Source organism: Urocitellus parryii, chromosome 5 (assembly GCF_045843805.1).
Source record: "Urocitellus parryii isolate mUroPar1 chromosome 5, mUroPar1.hap1, whole genome shotgun sequence".
In the NCBI taxonomy this organism is placed as follows: Eukaryota; Metazoa; Chordata; class Mammalia; order Rodentia; family Sciuridae; genus Urocitellus; species Urocitellus parryii.
Window position 1 is genome coordinate 205,610,085 of NC_135535.1, and position 19,191 is coordinate 205,629,275.

General features: G+C 45.8%; 1 protein-coding gene across 1 annotated transcript in view; it reads left to right on the forward strand.

Annotated features, from left to right (window-relative positions):
- Positions 1 to 14,891, forward strand: part of Fank1 (fibronectin type III and ankyrin repeat domains 1) — a 73,044-nt gene extending 58,153 nt beyond the window's left edge. Inside the window, exons 5-12 of the mRNA XM_077799131.1 lie at positions 4,847 to 4,928; positions 5,928 to 6,002; positions 6,736 to 6,801; positions 10,970 to 11,135; positions 13,757 to 13,900; positions 14,484 to 14,561; positions 14,678 to 14,722; positions 14,829 to 14,891. Coding sequence (XP_077655257.1) covers positions 4,847 to 4,928; positions 5,928 to 6,002; positions 6,736 to 6,801; positions 10,970 to 11,135; positions 13,757 to 13,900; positions 14,484 to 14,561; positions 14,678 to 14,722; positions 14,829 to 14,891 — 719 coding nt within the window. The remainder of the gene's footprint in view (positions 1 to 4,846; positions 4,929 to 5,927; positions 6,003 to 6,735; positions 6,802 to 10,969; positions 11,136 to 13,756; positions 13,901 to 14,483; positions 14,562 to 14,677; positions 14,723 to 14,828) is intronic.
- The last annotated feature ends 4,300 nt before the right edge of the window (positions 14,892 to 19,191 follow it).

Here is a 19,191-nt window from a genome sequence, read left to right on the forward strand (position 1 = left end):
GGGGCCCCTTTGTTCTCAGAAAACGTGAAGTGCTGAGTACCTCCTACAGAAGCTGCAATAATACATAGATTTTAATTCTATCATAAAATCAAAATACCCTGGTCTTATAAGCACAAGATGAACTTACTGGGATGTCACATTTCCATGCTGCAGAGTTTCCTGGTCAGGATGTGCTAGGAAGCAAGCCCCCCATTGGGAGGGCCTCGCTGAGCAGGTAAGGTGGGTGATGTGGAATGGAGTCATCAGTGGACAGCTGTGGGATGCGGCAGTGATTTTGACTTTTTCTCAAAAAGCCCAAGAAATTGGCATTTTCTGAAACTTCTCAATCATCCCTTTAATGAACACTTTGGCAAGGGATCACTGTTTTAACATGTCTGTATTCAAAATTTATTTAGAGTGGAAGTGTGTAGCAAATTGGTCAGATACCCCACCACTCTCTTCCTCCTCCCTCCTCCCTCCCTCCTCCTCCTCCCTCCTCCCTCCTCCCTCCTCCCTCCTCCTCCCTCCTCCTCCCTCCTCCTCCCTCCTCCTCCCTCCTCCTCCTCCTCCCTCCTCCTCCTCCCTCCTCCCCCTCCCTCCTCCCCCTCCTCCCTCCTCCCCCTCCTCCCTCCTCCCCTCCTCCCTCCTCCCCCTCCTCCTCTTCCCTTCTCCTCTTCCCTCCTCCTCCTCTTCCCTCCTCCTCCTCTTCCCTCCTCCTCCTCTTCCCTCCTCCTCCTCTTCCCTCCTCCTCCTCTTCCCTCCTCCTCTTCCCTCCTCCTCTCCTCCTTTCTCTCCTCTCCTCCTTTCTCTCCTCCTCTCTCCTCCTCTCTCCTCCTCTCCTCCTCTCTCCTCCTCCCCCTCCCCTCCCTCCTCTTCCCTCCTCCTTTCTCCTCCCTCCTCCTTCCCTCCTCCTCTCCTCCCCTCCTCCCCCTCCCTCCTCCCCCTCCTTCCTCCCCTCCCTCCTCCCCTCCCTCTCCCTCCCCTCCCTCCTCCCCTCCCTCTCCCTCCTCCTCCCTCCTCCTCCTCCTCCTCCCTCCGCCTCCCTCCGCCTCCCTCCGCCCCCCTCCGCCCCCCTCCTCCCTCCTCCCTCCTCCCTCCTCCTTCCTCCTCCCTCCCTCCTCCTTCCTCCTCCCTCCCTCCTCCTTCCTCCTCCTTCCTCCTCCCTCCTCCCTCCCTCCCTCCTTCCCTCCTCCTCCCTCCTCCCTCCCTCCTCCTTCCCTCCTCCTCCCCTCCTCCTCCCCTCTTCCTCCTCCCCTCCTCCTCCCCTCCTCCTCCTCCCCTCCTCTTCCCCTCCTCCTACCCTCCTCCTCTCCTCCTCCTCTTCCTCTCCTCCTCCTCCCTCCCTCCTCCCTCCTCCTCCCTCCTCCCCCTCCCTCCTCCCCTCCTCCTCCCTCCCCCCTCTTCCCCTTCCTCCCCCTTCCCCCTTCCTCCCCCTTCCCCCTTCCTCCCCCTTCCCCCCTTCCTCCCCCTTCCCCTTCCTTCCCCTTCTCCCCCTTCCTCCCCCTTCTCCCCCTCCCTCCCCCTTCTCCTCCTCCCTCCCCCTTCCTCCTCCCTCCCCCTTCCTCCCCCTTCCCCCTTCCTTCCCCTTCCTCCCCCTTCCCCCTTCCTTCCCCTTCTCCCCCTTCCTTCCCCTTCTCCTCCTCCCTCCCCCTTCTCCTCCTCCCTCCCCCCTTCCTCCCCCCTCTTCCCCTTCCTCCCCCCTCTTCCCCTTCCTCCCCCCTCTTCCCCTTCCTCCCCCCTCTTCCCCTTCCTCCCCCTTCCCCCTTCCTCCCCCTTCCCCTTCCTCCCCCTTCCCCCTTCCTCCCCCTTCCTCCCCCTTCCCTCCCCCTTCCCCCTTCCTCCCCCTTCCCCCTTCCTCCCCCTTCCCCCTTCCTCCCCCTTCCCCCTTCCTCCCCCTTCCCCCTTCCTCCCCCTTCCTCCCCCTTCCTCCCCCTTCCTCCCCCTTCCTCCCCCTTCCCCCTTCCTCCCCCTTCCCCCTTCCTCCCCCTTCCCCTTTCCTCCCCCTTCCCCCCTTCCTCCCCCTTCCCCCTTCCTCCCCCTCCTCTCCCCCTTCCCCCTCCTCTCCCCCTTCCCCCTCCCTTCCCCTTCCCCCTCCCTTCCCCTTCCCCCTCCCTCCTCCCCCTTCCCCCTCCCTCCTCCCCCTTCCCCCTCCCTCCTCCCCCTTCCCCCTCCCTCCTCCCCCTTCCCCCTCCCTCCTCCCCCTTCCCCCTCCCTCCTCCCCCTTCCCCCTCCCTCCTCCCCCTTCCCCCTCCCTCCTCCCCCCTTCCCCCTCCCTCCTCCCCCTTCCCCCTCCCTCCTCCCCCTTCCCCCTCCCTCCTCTCCCTTCCCCCTCCTCCTCCCTTCCTCCCTCCTCCTTCCTCCCTCTCTCCTTCCCTCCCTCCTCCCGCGCCCCCCACTTCCTTCCCTCTTCCTCCTCCTCCTCTTCCTTTCCTCTTCCTCCTTCCTTCCTTCTTCCTCCTCCTCCTTCCTTCCTTCCTTCCTCCTCCTCCTTCCTTCTTCATCCTCTTCCTTCCTTCTTCTTCCTCCTCCTCCTTCCTTCCTTCTTCCTCCTCCTCCTTCCTTCCTTTTTTACTCCTCCTTCCTTCCTTCTTTCCTTCCTTCCTTTCCTTTTTTCTTTCTTTCTCCTTTTTATTTTTGGTCCTGGGGTTTCAACCCAGAGCACTCTACCACTGAGCTGCATCCCCATCCCTAGTTTTATTTTCTATTTTGAGACAGAATCTCATTAAATTGCTGAGGGCCTTGTATAATTGTTGAGGCTGGCTTTGAACTTGTGATCCTCCTGTTTCAGCCTCCTGGGTTGCTGGGATCACAGGCATGAGCCGCATCACCCAGCTCCTCTTCTTAAATACTAAAGGGAAGTGGCTGTGGACTCTGATGCTGGGTGACCTTGGGCAATTTAGCCTTCCTGATCTCAGAGAATTTTAAAAGTACTGTGGGTATTTGGTGGGGGGTGGGGAGACACTGTGTAAAGTCCTATGAACATCTTAATTTATAGGATTGGATTTAGGATACCACACATCTTAACTTCAGTAGTGGTAGGATGAACTTGCATGTTCCTACAGACAGATATCCTGCCTTTGACAGTTGGAGTTTGAGGGTCACAGAAATGGGAGCTGTTTGGTGGGACAACAGACTTTATAGCCACGTTGCTTTCTCCCTCCTTCCAGTTAGTAAGAGGGAAAGGAAAACAGTCTGTGGTTAGTTTGTCCACTGAAAATGTGGGTGGGTCACGTGGCAGGTGACTTAAGTCCATCTTCATCTACCCCAGGGTTCTCGGCCACTGTGCTTTGAACACTGTGGTGGTTGGTGGACTGTGCTGTGCCCTGCAAGGTGTTGAGTGGTATCCCTGGCCCCTCTCTGCTAGCTGCCAGGAGCACCCCTCCAAGTTGTGACAACAGGGTCACCACATGTTACCAAATGTCCTTCAGAGTATAAACCCTGGCCCTTTGCTTAGCCCCGCTAGTGAAACCCCTAGGCTGAGGTTCTCCCTTGGAAGGCCACAGAGAACCCTGGGCCTTGGCCTTTGATAGTTTATCATGGGGCTTTTATTTGAAGACTTGGTCTACACATATATGTGTAATGATGAATAGGAAGTACAATGTGGCTAAAAACCTTTTAGAGATTGACAAACTCAGAATTGTTGTTTCAAATAATTTTAAACTAGCATAAATTGATATTTACCTGAAAAGAGAGAAGACTTCTCTGGTGAAGGACTCCTTTATTCTTGCCCATTGTTCCCAGTTTGTGCCCTGCCCAGTTGACTTCATGACCAATGCTGTCCAAAGAAGCCAGGAGAAAAGGGGCTGCTATGCCTGGGAGGGACTGACATCCGGGAGGGCCATGCTGCCTGGGAGCAGCGTAGGGGGGCTGACTGACCTTGCAGGCCAGGCTGTGAGAGGCGAAGTGAGCAGAGACCAGGAGGCGGCTGGTGTGGTGCTGGATGGTGGGCTAGGTGCAGTTGTTCTTGTGGGATTCAGAACAGTCACAGGCTGAAAGTGGTCGCTGCAATGTAGACCAGCAGGGAGAGGACCCTGTTTGTCTCTGAGACTCCAGCGCCGAGCACCACTCAGTGTGCAGGCTGCTCCTAGTGTTTCTTGAAGGGTGGAGGAAACCTGTGAGAAGGGACAGAGCAGGGCTGGTCCACTCAAGGGCCTGGGGAGGGCAGTGGGCTTGCAGTGCGGGTGGGGAAGGAACAGGGTGGGGCCAGAGCGACCACGGTGGCGGTGCTCCTGCCTCGGCAGCAGGTGTGTGTTGGAGGTCTCCCACGGGCCAGGGCCAGTCTAGGCACTTCCCTTACATTTAAGCTTAATCATGATAGTTCAAAAAATCTGAAGGGCATGGTGTATGAGACAAAAGAAAGCTGAAATAAACACCCTGACAGACGGCTGCTTCACGCGTGGGCCTTGATTCCCACACTGCTCCTGTTCCTCTCCTGCCGCCTCCTCCTCCCTGCAGAGGTGATGGTCACACAGGATCCCCCACCCACTTCACTCACCCCCTGTCTTCTCTAGGCTTTCTCTTGGGATTGGGTTTTCATTTTGGCAAATAGCTCCTTGTGTCAATTGCTGAGCTTTCTCTTGCATGGAGGAGACATTTACTGAGCCTGATAAGATCCAAAAGTGTTTTTTCAGATATCTGAAATAACACAAAGCAAGACTTACCAACATGTCACCGTCCCAAGCTTTAGGTCAGTCGGAGTGTTCTCTTCTCTGGTGCAAGTGAGATCTCTTTGAAAGAAGCAGTTGTGTAGAAAACTCAGGATCTCCTTGGGGCAAAGCCCAGAGCCCATGCGCAGCTGTGGGAGGAGCACGGTGACTGAGTCGTCTTCCCTGCATTTGGATGATTGCTTTCCATCTTGTTTCTTCAGGAGAACCCATTAGCAGTGAGCACTTTCATCGAGCTGTCAATGTGAATGATGAAGATTTGCTTGTTCAAATACTTGAAGGAGGGTGAGAGAACTCTGCCAGCTTATTTTTTAAAAATATATGAAGTGCATAGAAATATGTGATATAGCTTTATTTTATTTTCCTAAAAATTCCATGCCATTCAAACTGCCTTCCAAATTGATCTCAGTTGCCTGGTGTGAGTTAAAGCATAGTCAATAGAGCCGATCATGAAGTCCCATATCAGTGTCATAGTCATAATTACCTTTTACAATTTTCATTAAAAAGTCTGGGTGTTATATTTATTCCCCGAAATAATTTCTGTCCCTTGTTTATATGCTATAGCATTTAGGCAAATTTTACTCCAAAAATACTCGCCCCTAATTCTGATGAGACTAGGGCATCACTAAATGAGCTGCGTTCTAATTGAGGAGGTTGGTAGGACACTGGAGAAAGATGGTGGGCACAGCTGCTGCGGATGAGAGGCGTGAAGCTGCCTCCCAAATGCAAAGACGTGATCTAGGTTCCTTTTTAGTCAGTAAATTTTTGAGCTACTTATGTGATGAGTGGTTTGTGAATTGGGGCTCTGTGAGTTGGAGCAGAGAAGGTTCCTACAGAAAGCCAAGCTTCTGAGCTGACAGTAAGAGCTCTGCTTTCCTCCGACAACACTGATTTATATCCCGTAGGTGAGGTGGAAGTCGAGGGTCAACCTTGGGTCCCCACCAATATGGGCTTGTGGTTGGGAGAGCTACGGAAGTCTGCAGTGAAGACACTGTCCCCTGCCACCTTCAAGAGGCTGTGTCTGTCATAGTTGTCCACGGCACCATGGCTTGAATTGAAGGGAATGTCCATTTTATGTGAACTTACAATCTTTCTTATAAATTTGAATATCTAAGAATATTAGGCAGGGCATTCTAAACCATAAAAACTTGATGGCCCAAAAGAAATGGGGATTTTTGATAAAATGAGCCATTGTAGCCTCCTGTGCCTTGCAAGTGTCACCAGCTACAAATCTACACGGAGCTGCACTAAGCACATTGATCTCTTTTCTGTTTTTTTCTCAAGCCATGTCAAGGTTGATGTTCCCAATAAGTTTGGCTTTACTGCTCTGATGGTTGCTGCCCAGAAAGGATATACCAGGTAGGGCACTTTGCTCATCCCTTCCCCCAGAGGCGCCAGTCAGGATGGGGATGGAAGGGAGTGGGTCCAGGGAACCTAGCTGCTTTTCTCTTTCCCAAATGGATCCCTCTGAATTCAGCTGCTTGTATCATAAAGCTATATAGCATGCAGGAGAGAACATCAGGTGTGTGGTTGTGTATTAGGGAAGAGAGGAGCCAATTAATTCTGTGCAATTTATCTTATATCTCCTGGGAATACTGGCTATTGGAATTTGAATTTCTTTAAAGCAATTTAAAAAGGATAGGTGAGGAACATTTTGGAAAACAAATTTCCCTGGTAGGTGCCAAGATATGATTTTGGTAACACAATCTATTATCTGCCCCACAAAGTTAGGTATAATGCTTACATCTATTTCCCAAACATATTTATATTTTGCTTAATACAATTGCATTTTGAAAAAATAGAAATGTTTTTATTAAATGCTGTCATTTAAAAAAAACTGTTAAAATGACAGTTTTGAGAGTCTGAGTTGTATCATGTGGGTAGTCTGATTTATTGACTAATTCATTAAGATCAAGGTATAAATCTGTTTTTTGGTGTGGTGGGGGTTTTCCAGCTTAATAATATCCTGTTCTCAAAACCAGCTGTCTTTTGAAGTTGGAGAAGGTGTTGCAGGATGTGATATTTACTGCGTTATCACAGGTTCCACGTCATCCAAGCCATTTACCTGTATTTTCAACTCTGTTTCCTTTAGGCTTGTGAAAATCTTAGTTTCTAATGGTACAGATGTGAATCTGAAGAATGGCAGTGGCAAGGACAGGTAGGAGGGCGTGATTGAAACTGTGTTACTCAGCTGGAGCCCAGAGGGTTTTTGACCCAATCCTAAAGTTTTCTTTAGCTTCTTTTGGAAGTACCAGAAAGCAAGTGGGTCCCAAAGGAAAGGTGGTGAGAACAAACCTGGTCTGTTCACTGAGACTCTGATCCATCGGGGTGTTTGGGGGGATCAGTCGCACGATCTCTGCCTTCTCTAGCCCAGGAAAGACCTTAAGGTGGCATCCCATCTCTGCCTGCGCAGGCCTTGGCTACGCGCGCTGCCCCAGATCTGTGTTCCTCTCTCAGCTCTCCTGGCACCTCAGCCTTTCTCTGCTTACTGAGAACCCCTGGTGTTCTAAAGAAGTAGCCAAAGACACAGCATCAAAAACACAACCACAAAACTTTCCTGAAGTTTCCATCTGGACTGGCCGAGGGCAGTACAGGAAAAGTTCATGGAAAGAGTGTGATGCTTGTAAAGGAGAGGTAAAAGAATCTTTTTGAAAGACTGAAGTACTTGACAATTTGGATTTAATTAGTTCATCCAAACCAACCAACATTTATTGAATAACTCACACATGCCAGGCACTGTGCTTGGTGCTTGGGTAGAAGAGGGAGCAAAATGCAGAGGTCTGTTCTCAGAGCTCAGGGTCACAGCATGCACACAGACCACAGGTTAGGACACCACATGTGACTCTCATGGGATAGCGTAAAACACCAGTCATCTATAGTGGCTCTGCAGGGAACACCACTTTCTAAAGCCAGAAAGCTTACCTACTCTACTCTTGGACACAGTGCAGTAACAGATTTTAAATGACATTTAAAAACTTAAATCTGAAAAGTATTTTCCAAATAATTAGGCTAGTTGATGGCTTAGTTCCAAATTTAAAAAGTTTAAAAAGAATAATGACAATTTACAAAGAAAAAGGGACAGGGGAAAAAAAGGAAAGAAAGAAAGAAAATAGAGATAAAACTTAATTAACCAAAAGCGAAAGATTATTGAGAAATATAAGAGTGGCCTCTTAAATAAGAACTTGTATGATAACATAAAACAGTCTCTTGTAAATCTAAAACAAAACTAGAAATATGGAGGGAAAATAACAGGAAATTTACACATGAAATGGTGCATTTGTGTCTAATAGATTTGATAATTTCATTGAAATGGATACTTTATTGGCGAAACTTTAAACCACCAAAATCAACCCGTGAAGCAGAAAATCTGAAATAACCTACATCTATACAGAAAATTAGAAAATTTATGGAAGCATAGTTTCTGTGGATTAACTATCTCACCATTAGTTTCTAGGGACCATTAATAATCTTGAGCTTTTCCAGGGCTTAGAGGAAACTGCAAACCTACCTATTGCCAAAACCTGGTAGTAAGAGAAGGATACCTGTGTGTGTGTGTGTGTGTAGGCATTGACAAATCTCCTCCTTCAACTCAGAGCATTAGGAAGGTAAGGAAATGTAGTATTAGGAGATTTTCATGCTAATACTTCCCACCAGTAGGTTAAAGGTGACAATGAAAATAGCATCAACTCAGTGCCTTAAATGAGTAACCCAGTGTCTTATTTTTTAAAGTGAAGGATGCTTCCAGCCCCCCCCCCCCGAATGTCTGGTACATGGCTGGTGGAAATGTATATCAATACTTAGCAGCATACAATAGGTTTGTGTGTTGTTTTTTTGAGGCAGGGTCTCACTGTGTTCCCACAATGGCCTTGAACTCGCAAACTAACTGCCTTGGAGTTGCTTGGATTACAGGTATATGACACTATGTGTAGCACCATACAAAGTTAGAGAAGATCCCAGACAATTAGCCAGTGTCATTCTTGGCATTGGCGAATTCCTTTTCTCAATGATAGTGACACCCATCAGAAAGGTGTAAAGAGCATAGGCAAAGCAGACATCTCGATGTCAAATCCTGATCCCGGTATGGATGCCGTGTGTGACCTTGGGCAGGTTACTTACTTTCTCTGAACCTCTATAAAATGGGGAGGAGAGAAGTACTTTATGATTGTATTGTTGTGAGCATTTATTGAATTTAATATATGAAAAGTGTAAAACAGCACTTGGAATATGGTAATGTTATGGCAAGATTCCAATAAATCAAATCACTGAGTCGATCTTAAAGCAGGAGATGGAAACTTTATTCACCAACTGTAGATCGGATCCATCAGCTGGTGGGCCAAGGGGTAGGCTGCAAGTCTACACCCTTCAAGCTCCTCTTGGGGTTTGAGTACACCTTTTATAGTCCAAAATCATTTTAATCAGAAGTGGCTGTTGTTCAAAACCATAAATAAACTTCATGAGATCTAAAATCATAAGCAAAAAAGGGAGTGGACCAAAATGTCCCTAGTTGAGTACAAGTTAAAGAATGGTCACTAACATCTGGACAATCAATCTCTGACAGGCTACAATGCCCAAGAAAAATGGGAACCAAAGAGAGAACACTTTTACATTGTATAAGAATTGGCATTTTGTGTTGCCAAACATGCTATGCTAAGCAACTATTGATGGGTACAGAGGCGGGGCTTTCCCATGGGAGAAGCATTTCTTATATGACATGGAATCTCAGGGAAAAATGGAGTCTCCTTGGTCATTGCCCTTATAGTCTGGCCCATAACAGTAAGTATAGGTTGTATTTTGTTAACTAATGATTGGACAGTGCTTTGGAAGTCTGATCATCTTGGTGAGATGTGAAATAAAGAGTGTGACTCCTGTCCTGCAGAACCCAAGAGAATCAACTTTCAAATACTTGGACTTAATGAGGAGGTTCAGTTATATGACCAACTATACAACAAAAATTTTAAATACCCGAAATTACTGCTTAATAAATATAATAGGAAAAATAAAGTATAATAAAATATTTCTTTTAAAAGCAAGATATTTGCTGGGTGTAATGGTGTATACCTATAATCCCAGCAACTCAAAGGCTGAGGTAAAAGGACAGCAACTTCAAGGCCAATCTCAAAATAAAAACATATAAAAAATAAAAAATATAGCAATAAATAAAAGGACTGAGATGTAGTTCAATGGTAAAGCATCCCTGGGTTCAATCCCCAGTATTAACCAAAAAAAATTTTTTTGAATGAAAAACTAAACCTATACAACTATATTGAGAGAGATAAAGACTTAAAAAAAATAGATACATATTTTAAGTTTTTCTGAATTAACATACAAATTGAATATAGCTTAAAATGGAGTTATTCCTGGAAACTTGTCAATAGATGATAACAGCTAATGTAACTTTGTTATAGAGGACTGTGGAAAGATTTGCCTTGGCAGTTATTAAAACGCCCTAAAACTTACAGTAATTAAAGTAGTATGGTACTGGAACCAATAATTGGAAAAGTAAATAGAATGGAATAGAAATCCTAAGATAGATCCCCGTAAGAACTTAGTATATGATAACAGAAGCAACACAAATCAATAAGAAAGGTTTTGGAAAAATAGGCTTTTTGAAGAAAAAAATATTAAGTTAGATCCTAGCCTTAAAGCATGTACCACAATTTCTTCCAGGTGAATGAAGTATTAAATGTAAAAAAAAAAAAAAAAAAAAAATCATAAGCTACAAGGAAGGGGCATATGCTTATCTGATCTTGTAATATGAAAAGCAAAAGAATGAAGGAAATCAGTGGGAAAAAGATTGTGCATACATCACACACTTTAAAGAACTAAATTACAGACACAGTTAAGGGTAATCTGAGGGGATATTTGAATGTCATAGACATGTGATGAACATCTTCAGTGTGCAGAAGCCAGGCACACAGACACAACACTGAACAAACAAACATCTCTACACAGTAGGAAAAAAGAGCAATTTAAGTGAAAAGACAATTTTAAAGCAAAATCACTGTAAACAATTTGTATGAAAAATGTTTGACTTGGCTAGAATAAAAAATACCACCTGTAACATTTGTAATTGGAAAAGGTAGAGTAAATAGATGTTTTCAGAAAGTGTTGATAGAAGTGTAAATTGATATAACCTTTTTGGAAAGCTATTTGGAAATATGCATTAAAAGTAAGCCACAGTCATTGACATAGAGATTCTACTTAAGGAATTGTGCTCTCAGGAAGCAGTCACAAGTGCGAGTAAGATTCACATAGTGAGTAAGGGTACAGTGTGCCTGAACTTGACAGCTACACTTACAGCCAAATGCTTCTCCCATGTGTTGCAGTCTTATGCTTGCGTGCTACGCGGGACACCTGGATGTTGTGAAGTACCTCCGCAGACATGGGGCTTCCTGGGAGGCTAGAGACCTGGGCGGCTGCACAGCTTTGCACTGGGCTGCAGATGGAGGCCACTGCACTGTGATCGACTGGATGATAAAGGACGGCTGTGAGGTACAGGGCCTGCCTTATTAGCCACACAGGACTGTTAAGAACCTGAAATTCCATTCCACAGGGACCAGGAGAGTCAGGACCTTTGATTGGCCCAACTTAGAAATGATGGAGAAAGATCTCTGACCTATCAGTGAGAAAACTCCTGAAATCTTAGAAAAAAAGAGATCATTGTGGCATTGATTTGACAGTAAGGCTTCCGGTTATCTTGGATTTTGGTTTCCTCTAGGAAGAAGGAACGAGGCTGGAATCGGAGCTGGACCAGATGTGTCTACTCCTTTGTTCATTCCTTTGTTCATTTGCTTATTTGTCTCTTATGCAGCCTGTCGCCAAGGCTTCACTGAGCATCTTCCACCTACCAGATAGCATCTTAAATGCTGCAACACAAAGATGTTAAGAGCTCTCCAGGGCTCAGCACTTGTTGTTGCTTCTAAAACTAGATCATTTTTACTTAGTTTGCATTAATCATTATAGTTTCCAAAGGGCAAGTGGCCATGTGAAGAATGGAGGCTCTCAGCTGTCAATCTTTACCCAGGCCTGTTGATTTGCTTGTGTTTTCATGTCAGCAGGAGGTACAAATCTGATTTAGCAAATAGAAGTCATGTTGTATGAACTTCTATAGATATGTGAAAACGGCTAGTTATAATTAGATCAATTATGGTAACTGCTGATAGCTCTGGAAATTCTCCAAAGGCTTGGACTAAAGATTTCAAGGCATAGAAATAAAGAATGACGGACAAAATGCCATGCTAACTGATTACCAGGCAGCGCAGAGTCCTGAGAAATTAAGTTGATGACCTGGAAAATCAATCCAATTCGAGCAAAGTCACATCTCCCAGAAGATGGTAGTATATTTATTCTAGTTTGTTCCCAAAGTGTGACTGAAAGAAAGCAGGTCTTATGCTGTGGAATCTTACTGGTTCCTGCCACTGCTTTGGGAGGGTGGAGAAAAAGGCCCCCTTGAAGGGAAAAAAATTCACTTATTAAGATAAGCCCTTTTTCTTACCTTTCATGTTTCCTTATATTTTAGAGACATGCACAAGAGGTCAGAAGGCTTCGCCTCTGTGTGCTAGCAATAATACCATGTACCCCTGGTTTGGTTTATGATGAGCCGTGTTCTGCTCTGGACCCAGTAAGAGTCTGATTAAAGAAAATCAATCAATGTCAGATGATTGAAGAAAAGCATCCAGATGAGGGCAGGTTTCTGCTGTGAGCATCTCAATACTGGAGCTTTGGAAATGTAGGCTCTCTGGGCTTCAGACGAGCCCAATTCTCTGGGATAAATCCATCATCCAACAGAAGCCGTGTTGCAGATAATAAATCCATAAGTGTAGGAGTGTGTGCTGAAGATCTCCGTGTGGCTGGCTAGTGGGGGTGTCAACGGCATTTCTGTGTGCTTGCAGATGGCTCACCTGAGACTTCTGAAGACTGGAGCCCAGCAGGGTGCAGCCACCCCCTTCCCAAATGTGATGGTTTTATACTGAGAGTGAATGATTTACTTCAATAGGGAACGTTTCTACCTATGAGCCATGTGACTTCTGAGGTTTGGTTTGATCGTTTCTAAACCAGAAGTAGAAATACTTACTCCTGCTTAACCCTCGGAACCAAAAGAGAAATTGTGTGGGAGTGTGCTGGGAAGCGTGGGCGGCAGCTCGTGTCCTGATTTCAGTATTCGAATGGGATGAGCTCTGGCCTGTAGGTGGTTTGTTTGCACGAGGGAGAGCGCTGCTGCAGTAGGTCATCTCCTGCTGGGCCTGTTGGCCATTCTCCTCAGGCTTCACTAAAGCTGGGCCTTCCGAGTCATTCTTTCAGTCTGTGTGCGAGGGTCTGGGCTCGCCCGTGGCTTCAGCCCCTCTCTTCATGGGTTGGTTAGGGCTTCGATGGAATTATGAGCAGCAACATTTGCACTTTCTCATTCTACAGCATTTCTTTTAACACACTAAATTGATAGAGTTCAGTGAGGAGCAGATGTTTGGGAAGTGACCAACCGTATTACTTCTTGGAGAGGCATTGGGTTAGTGGCTCTTCAGATTGGAGTTTGTGTAATGGGTCTGGTCACTGTGCTTACTGTAGTTCTCCTGCTTTGAACAGAAGTCTCGTTAAACACAAGGGTGTGTACATATCTTGTTCCAGAAAAGAACTGAAGCCCACCTACAAAGATGCATAAAAATAAGCATTGTTTAGATGGGTGAAGAAAGCTAGGCCAGGGAACGCAGTTCAGGGAGTTCCCATGGGCCAGGAGCAAGGTGCCAGATGAAGAGCTGCCCCAGCCTGGCTGCTGCTCCACCTCACAGAAGGAAGGTCCGCTTGCCCCGACTCCCCTGACTTAGTGGCAGCCTGTCGAGACTCGGTACAGGTTCACTGGACTGCATTCACCTGATTCTCACCTAGGTGCAGTGAGAAGATGCAGAAGAATCACATTAGGGGGGTCCCCCTCTCAGCAGACGCCCTAAGGTGATTCTGACACATCTATCTTATCACTGCACCTGGGCGAGGATTGGGCGAGAACCTGCACCCAGCCTGGACAGGCTGCCCGCTGAGTCGGGGGAGTCGGGCCAAGCGGACCCTCCTTCTGTGAGCTGGAGAAGCAGCCAGGCTGAGGCAGCTCTTCATCTGGCCCACAGGTGGATGTTGTGGACACTGGTTCAGGGTGGACGCCGCTCATGAGAGTCTCTGTGGTGTCGGGCAGCCAAAAGGTGGCCTCGCTCCTCATTGAGGCTGGGGCTGATGTGAATGTGAGAGACAAAGATGGGAAGACGCCGCTCATGGTACGCCTTTCCCCCGGAGGCCAGAGCTTTTCTACGATGGGACCTTCTTGTGAGTTTGGTGGCTCATTCCCAGGCCCTGGGTTTGGTTGCCTGTGCTCCTGCCAGCCAGCCTTTTAATAAAGGTATGAGGGGGTCACTTTTTTTACTATGAGGTCTCATGAGATTGCTTTGGCTGACCTCAGACTCCTGGGCCCAGCGATCCTGCTGCACAGTTGGAACTATAGACACACACGGCTGTGCCTGGCACTGTGTTGTTTGTGTTGTCTTTCAACAAATCCTCCTTTAAGGATTGTCATCCTTGGTCCCTAGGGCCACGGTAGGATCAAAACAGATCAAAACAGCTGGGTTCCTGTGCTGGCCTGGTCTTCCCAGGGTCGTTTCAGTGGGGAGAGGGAGGTGGCCCTTCCCTCATCCTAGCAGTTGTGATGCCCCAGATGGAGCAGGACACAGGCCTGGCAGGCAAAGCTGGTGACCCAGCCAGCTCTGCCCTCCTCAGCTGCGGGGCCCTGCATTTGCCCGGGCACCCCGTCCTGCGGCCTGCACCCCCGGGGAGGGGAGCGGGCCTCACGCAGCTGTCTTTCAGGTGGCTGTATTAAATAATCACGAGCAGTTGGTTGAGTTACTTCTTGACAAAGGGGCAGATGCAAGTGTGAAAAATGAGGTAAATAATCTCTATTGAAAGATTTTCCTTGGGGAAGAAAGAAACATATCAACATATGTATATAAATATATACCTATGTACATTCTAATATATATTTTCATTGTTTCCTCTTTCAGTTTGGCAAAGGGGTCCTAGAAATGGCCAGAGTGTTTGACAGACAGGTGGGCATGCCCTTCTGCCCAGCAAGGCTAATTTTGTAGTGCTTTCCAAATCACAAAACCCACCAAAAGTTGGGAGGACATTCACTTGCTTGTCTTGTTTTTCTAGAATGTAGTCTCCTTATTAGAAGAAAGGAAAAAAAAGCTGCCTCGGAAGTCCTGCGTCCACTGATCAGAGCACCAGCTGCCTGAGAAATTGAGGCAAAATAAAACAAAAAGTGACTGTTGAACTGGACGTGAGATTCTGCGTCCTTGAGGGCTGTATATTTATTTATTTAGTTGAAGACTCACAGTATTTTTTTTGTAACAGACAGCTATTCCCACATTGAAATACATCTTTTTACCTAAGCACGCGCACATGTGTTCTCATCATTGGGCGTCTCTAGAGCAGGACTGTTTTCTTGCACTTGTGCTTTGGAGTTAGACGTGAAACAAAATATTTATGCACTGGCGCTACATAAACATGCACGGGGCCTCCTGGCTTCTGGCCTGCAGCTGTCCTCTGAGCCACTGCAGGCCCCTGGCGTGCTCTCCCTCATGTGTTTTCTGTTATCCGCCCCCCACCCCCCTGGGCCGCACTGCCAGGCTGCGTCCCCCTGTGCAGTGGTGCTCCTCCTTAGAGTCCAGGAGTCTTCTCTTCGGCTCTTGGCCTCACATCAAAGCTCGAGGTGCTTATCTCAAGACTCTGGTCCTGTCCTGCTCATGGTGAATGGTCCAGGTCAGTCTTTGCAGAATGGACCTCTCTGTGCGTGTGTGTGTGTGCACACGCTGAAGCTCTGATAAGGAAAGCCCCAGCTGCCGGATCTGATGACTTTGCTGAAATGTAGAGCAGTGTACTGAATTTTGTCTTGAAAGCAGAAAGCTTTTGAAGCTGAGGGCGCAGTTTGTAGACAGTTGGGGTGACTGCAAAAGGACAAACTGGAGCTTAAGACAAACTCGGTGGAGCTTTCACTCGGCAAAGATGTTAGATGGCCTACCATATGCATTTCTCCTCCTCAGAGACAAACTAGTTAACTTGGCCTCTGAGTAGACCAGCTGCAAAGGTCTGCACAGGACTGAGATTTTTCTGGATGATGGAGAGACCAGTTAAAAGGTCATTAGAGCTCCAAAACTTTTTTAAAATTTATTTTTTATTAGCTACACAGGACAGTACAGTGATCTTGACAATTCATACACTTGAATCAAATTGGGGTATAATTTCTCATTTTTCTGATTGTGCAGGTTGCAGAATCACATTGGTCATACAGTCACCTATACACATACAGCAATAATAAGTGTATTTGATTCTGCCCTTCCAAAACTTTTGAGAAGGGGCATAGAGAAAACACATGATTAATTTTATTGATGCTAGCAATTTTCAGCTCTGTTCCATATAGTTTATGGAACATTCACCTTAAGTTGATTCATTGGCATTTTACCTTTTGTACAAATGCATCTCTCTCTATATTTGCTAGATTTGATTTTAAAACCTAAAAATTAGAGCATCTTCACACTTTATAAAGCCTTCCTCTCCCTTTTCCAGGGTCAGTGTCAACGTCCCCCTTGATTCCATGCTTTGGTCTGTTGTAGGTTGCGTTTGCTAACCAGGCATGCTCGGCACATTCCTTCTGGCTGACACCAAGCTTGGCAATGTCTTGTACCCTCTGGGCTAGATTTCGAACCATCCTCACACCAATGAGACTGTCTCGTTGGTTATGGAGAGCTGTTGGGTTCTATGAGCTTATGTGCTATGTCTATTTGCTCTTTTCTTTTTGCTTAATGATATTTGAAGGTGGTTAATAGCCTGTTTTAATTTTCCTTAGGAGCAACTCATGGTTTTATTCTTTTTCTATTTTATAAATTCATTTCTTCTGTTTTTTGTTTTGTTGTTATCAGGGATTAAATCCAGGGGCTCTTAACCACCGAGTCACATCCCTAGCCCTTTTTATATTTTATTTAGAGACAGGGCCTCATTGAGTTACTTAGGACCTCACTAAGTTGCTGAAGCTGGCTTTGAACTAGCGATCCTCCTGCCTCTGCTTTCCGAGTTGCTGGAATAACAGGTGTGTGCCATTGTGTCTGTTCATAACAAGCATTCTGCAGTTCTGGCATTTGTGATTTGTTACTGTGTTGGTGCTGGGGATGGGACCCAGGGCCTTGTGTGTGGTGGGCCAGCACTCTACCCCTGAGCTATATTTCCACCTTCTTCTGTTCCCTTCACCCCTAGGAGGCTTATTTTGTTGTCCCTTTTATAACTTTTTTGTTAGACATTAAGTTCATTCATTTTCATCTTTTTTTGCTTAGTAATACATATTTAAGGTCTATGAATTTTCCCCTAAGCACTGTTTGTTTTATTACTGTGAGAATTTTTTTTTTCTAAGCCTTCTTGATCCAAAGATTCAATTGTGAGTGTTTTAGTCGGCTTTTGTGAAGCTGTGACCAAAAGAAATCTGGAAAGAACCACTTTGAGGAGAAAAAGTTTATTTTGGCTCATGGCTTTAGAGGTTCAGCCTATGGCTGGCCAATTCTATAGCTCTGGGGCCTGAGGGGAGCAGAAAATGGTGGCAGAAGGGTGTGGCAGACAAAGCGGCTCAGGGAATGACAACCAGGAAGCAGGGAGAGCTCTGCTCTCCAGAGACAAAACAAACCCCAAAGTCACGCCCCCAGGGACCCTCCTCCTCCAGCCACACCCCACCTGCCTACAGTTGCCACCCAGTTAATCCCTATCAGTGGATTAATCCACCATTAGGTTATGGCTTTCATAATCTAATTATTTCACCTTAACATTCTTGCATTGTCTCACACATGTGCTTTTGGAAGACTCCGCATATCTAAACCATTAGAGAGTACTTACTAAATACAAGTTTCCTGGGTCCATCTTGGGCTCACTGGATTGGAATGTCCCAGGAAAGGGACAGTGAACAGGCACCATTCTCCTATGGGTAAGGGACCTTAACACGTATCACAGATGAGTTCTTATAGTGCAAGGATTTTTGAGAAACATACCCAGACCGTGTGCTATTTCAAATGTTCTAATTCGTTTTCTTCTAGATAATCTGTAATACACTTTTGACTAAACAATCATTACATTTCTAGAACACAGCATTATTTTTTTTTGAGGATTTCTTTCTCCCTTTCTCCCCCCGAGGCACTTGGAATAAAGTTCTATTCTGTGTGTTTGGAGTATCCCATCCCATAAACTTATTCCCTAGATTTAGGGTCATCCTTGTACTTATATTGTGTCTAGTTTGTCGTGAGTGGAGAGTGGTAAGAATAAAGACCTTTTGTTCTTGTTACCATTTTGAATGTGTTTTCTGCAGTTTTTCTTTATGAAGTTGGGTGCTATTTTTATAATTTGTAAGTATTTATCCATCACATTTAGATTTTCATTGCCTGTTTGGTATGTCTCTACTGCTACTTTTTGAATTTATCTCTTACCCGAATAAGGCAAGTTTTAAAATGTTCTTCGATGGGTTATGAATTAATGTTATTCAAATAATCAGTTCCCCCCCCCCCACTTATGAATGGTGTGGGTGAACAGGCACCATTCTCCTCATCTGCCCAGTCCCTGATGATTGGCAGATGCACCCCTTGCTTATCACCCATCCCACCTACTAGCTGTTCTTAATTTCTTGTGCATTGCTCCAAAATGTCTTTATGCACTTATAAACAAATGAGAATATAGATACATTTTTTTCTACTTGAGTTCTTCCCTCCATTTTCATAATATCCTCAATAACAAACAAGACACTCTTTATATTTACCTGTTTATCATTTATTGAATATAATATTCTTAACAATGACTTTTTATTGAAATAGCAAGTTGTGTTTACCTGTAGATCCCCAATATGAGAAACGTTTACAAAAACAACAGAATGTAACATAAAAAGGTATGTGAACAAATTAGCAAACCAAAGCATTATAAATGGTTGAAGCACTACAGAATGACTGTGCTGGTTGATGTAGCTGTAACTCTAATCTGTACTGTGCTAAACAGCCTGTGGTCAAGTTAAAGAATGGCCTTTCAGCTGCCACACGCCTTCAGACACAGGCTTCCTGACCTCCTGCCAATTTGACCCTATAGAAGGAGCTAAGGAGCCGCTAGTTCTGCTCCCACCTGTCCTGCCTTGGAACCTTAGGGGTCCTTGTCTTTCTAACTTGTTTTTCCTGTGGCTGCCCTATGAAGGGACCTGCTTATGACTGTGAACACACACAAGGGATTCTGCTTTTTTGAAAACTAAAATGATCACATGATATTTATTCTTTTGTTTGAATTTAAATATGCTAAATTGACTAAAAATTTTTCTTTGAGAGTTACAGAGAACATACAACATACTTCTTGAAGATGATGTGGAAAATCCGGGTGAGTTACAGGGCCTTCAGCCTGGGGAAACGGAAGCAGTGTGAGAAGTCCTTTGTTCAATCTTTTGGCTGTCACTCTCCATTACCAAGGATTTTAACAGGCTCTATGCAGTATTTCTTTTAGTTTTTCT